This window comes from Cupressus sempervirens, chromosome 3 (assembly GCF_028749045.1).
Source record: "Cupressus sempervirens isolate cs-2001-9-10 chromosome 3, ASM2874904v1, whole genome shotgun sequence".
NCBI classification, from domain to species: domain Eukaryota; kingdom Viridiplantae; phylum Streptophyta; class Pinopsida; order Cupressales; family Cupressaceae; genus Cupressus; species Cupressus sempervirens.
The window spans coordinates 860,848,729-860,850,423 of NC_143120.1; the positions used below are offsets into that span (position 1 = coordinate 860,848,729).

The window sequence follows — 1,695 nt, forward strand, 5'->3', positions numbered from 1 at the left end:
AATAGAATTTTTCAGTACATACCAAATTGAATGTTACTAGTTATTTGGTCACATCTAGTTATTTGGTCAAATTGAATCTTTCCTTCTCAATTATAAATACGACAAAGGAATTTCAATAGGAAGAGGGTATTAGAGTATATCAATGAACATGCAATGTATTTCCTCACATCGTTGTTGAAGAGAATTCTTAAATCTGAAAAATCTCTCTTCCAAATCCTTTTGAATCTCCATTTAATGCCCGACCCCCATTATCCACAATTATTTGTAAAAGTCTATGCCTTCTTTAGTGTTGCTCTTAGAGAGATTTATTCAATGATGATGTACGTTCTATACAATTATAATATATTCACACACTTTTCTCCCCAAAATGTTCTCTGCCCCTCTCACTCCCTCTCTCTCACTTTGCTACGATGGAATTTATTCTGCATTGTTCTACACTCTGCCTCACTCTCTCTTCAATCTGCACTTTCAATAATCCCCAATGTGCTCTCTCTACTTGTGCTTTCTACAATCCAAACTTTGTTCTCCCTTCCAATCTCTACCATTTTGTCACTGAATATAAGGAGCATGAGCTTCCAAGATATGATGTATTTCTGAACCATCGTTGGGCAGATGTGAAAGAATCTGTGACCAGCCTCATCTTTCACAATCTTCACAACAAAGGATTCAAAGTGTTTCTTGACAAGAATTCGATTCAAGCAATTTATTCAGCAAATGTGCACCTTGTCATCTTTTCTGCTAATTATGGAGAGTCGGTTTGGTGCTTGAAAGAGCTTGAGATGATCATCGAAATAGGGGCTCCCATAATACCAGTATTTTATGGGGTTGAGGCTTCAGAGCTTCGAATGAGAGATAAGAAAGGTGGGTATTCTCAAGCCTTCCAAATGCACAAACGCACTGGAAATATAGAGCCCCATGTTCTTGAGGAATGGAAGAATGCACTTCATCGAGTTTCACACATAAAGGGCTATATTTTTAGAGGGTAATTTACTTATTCTTTTTCTATTTCCCTATTTCCTCTTTTTACGACTGTATTTTGACATGCACTAATTTTATAAATGTTTCATCATTATCTAGTGATTTATGAGAACGGCTTAAACATCACACACTAAGATAAAAAGTGTTAAATAGTCACTTTTTTTTATCCAAGCTTAATTCTTCTATTAGTATGTAATGTTATTATTTATGTCTTATTAAAATGTATGTGTATGATTAGTTAATTGTGTTATTATTCTTTATGATCAATATTTGTTAATATTTAGATTTAGACTTTATGTGTTACAAAGATCAAGATCAAGGAGAGCTATTGGAACAAATTGCTATGAATGTATCAGAACCTATGGATAAGCTTAGATTTCAATCAAAAGAGACAACTACCAACTTAAAAGAATAATATTGTCCTCCTAGACAATTGTAAATAGTTTGATGGCAGAATTGAAATATGCACCCACTCAATCTGATTATTTATATATATAAATTTACTCTAATTTTTTTATTTATAATAATAAAATCTTAAATAACTTTAATTTTATGCATATGTATTTTAATGCTAAAAGAAACTCCATGGAACAAATTTGCTTAATGAAAACAGTGCAAAGTGCATATGACGTTTGTTGATGGTAATTTCCTTGATAATATTGATTGTGTATTATAATGCATTTGCCTTGGAAAAGTTTGGATGTATATTATTATTAA

The 1,695-nt window shown here is 32.2% G+C and overlaps 1 protein-coding gene across 1 annotated transcript; it reads left to right on the forward strand.

The window, feature by feature from the left end:
* The first annotated feature begins 410 nt into the window (after window positions 1-410).
* On the forward strand, window positions 411-986 carry LOC149569500 (putative 2' cyclic ADP-D-ribose synthase BdTIR). Its single transcript, XM_089816927.1, has one exon. It carries the CDS (start codon window positions 411-413, stop codon window positions 984-986), a length of 576 nt encoding a protein of 191 aa, XP_089673053.1.
* Window positions 987-1,695: the final 709 nt, after the last annotated feature.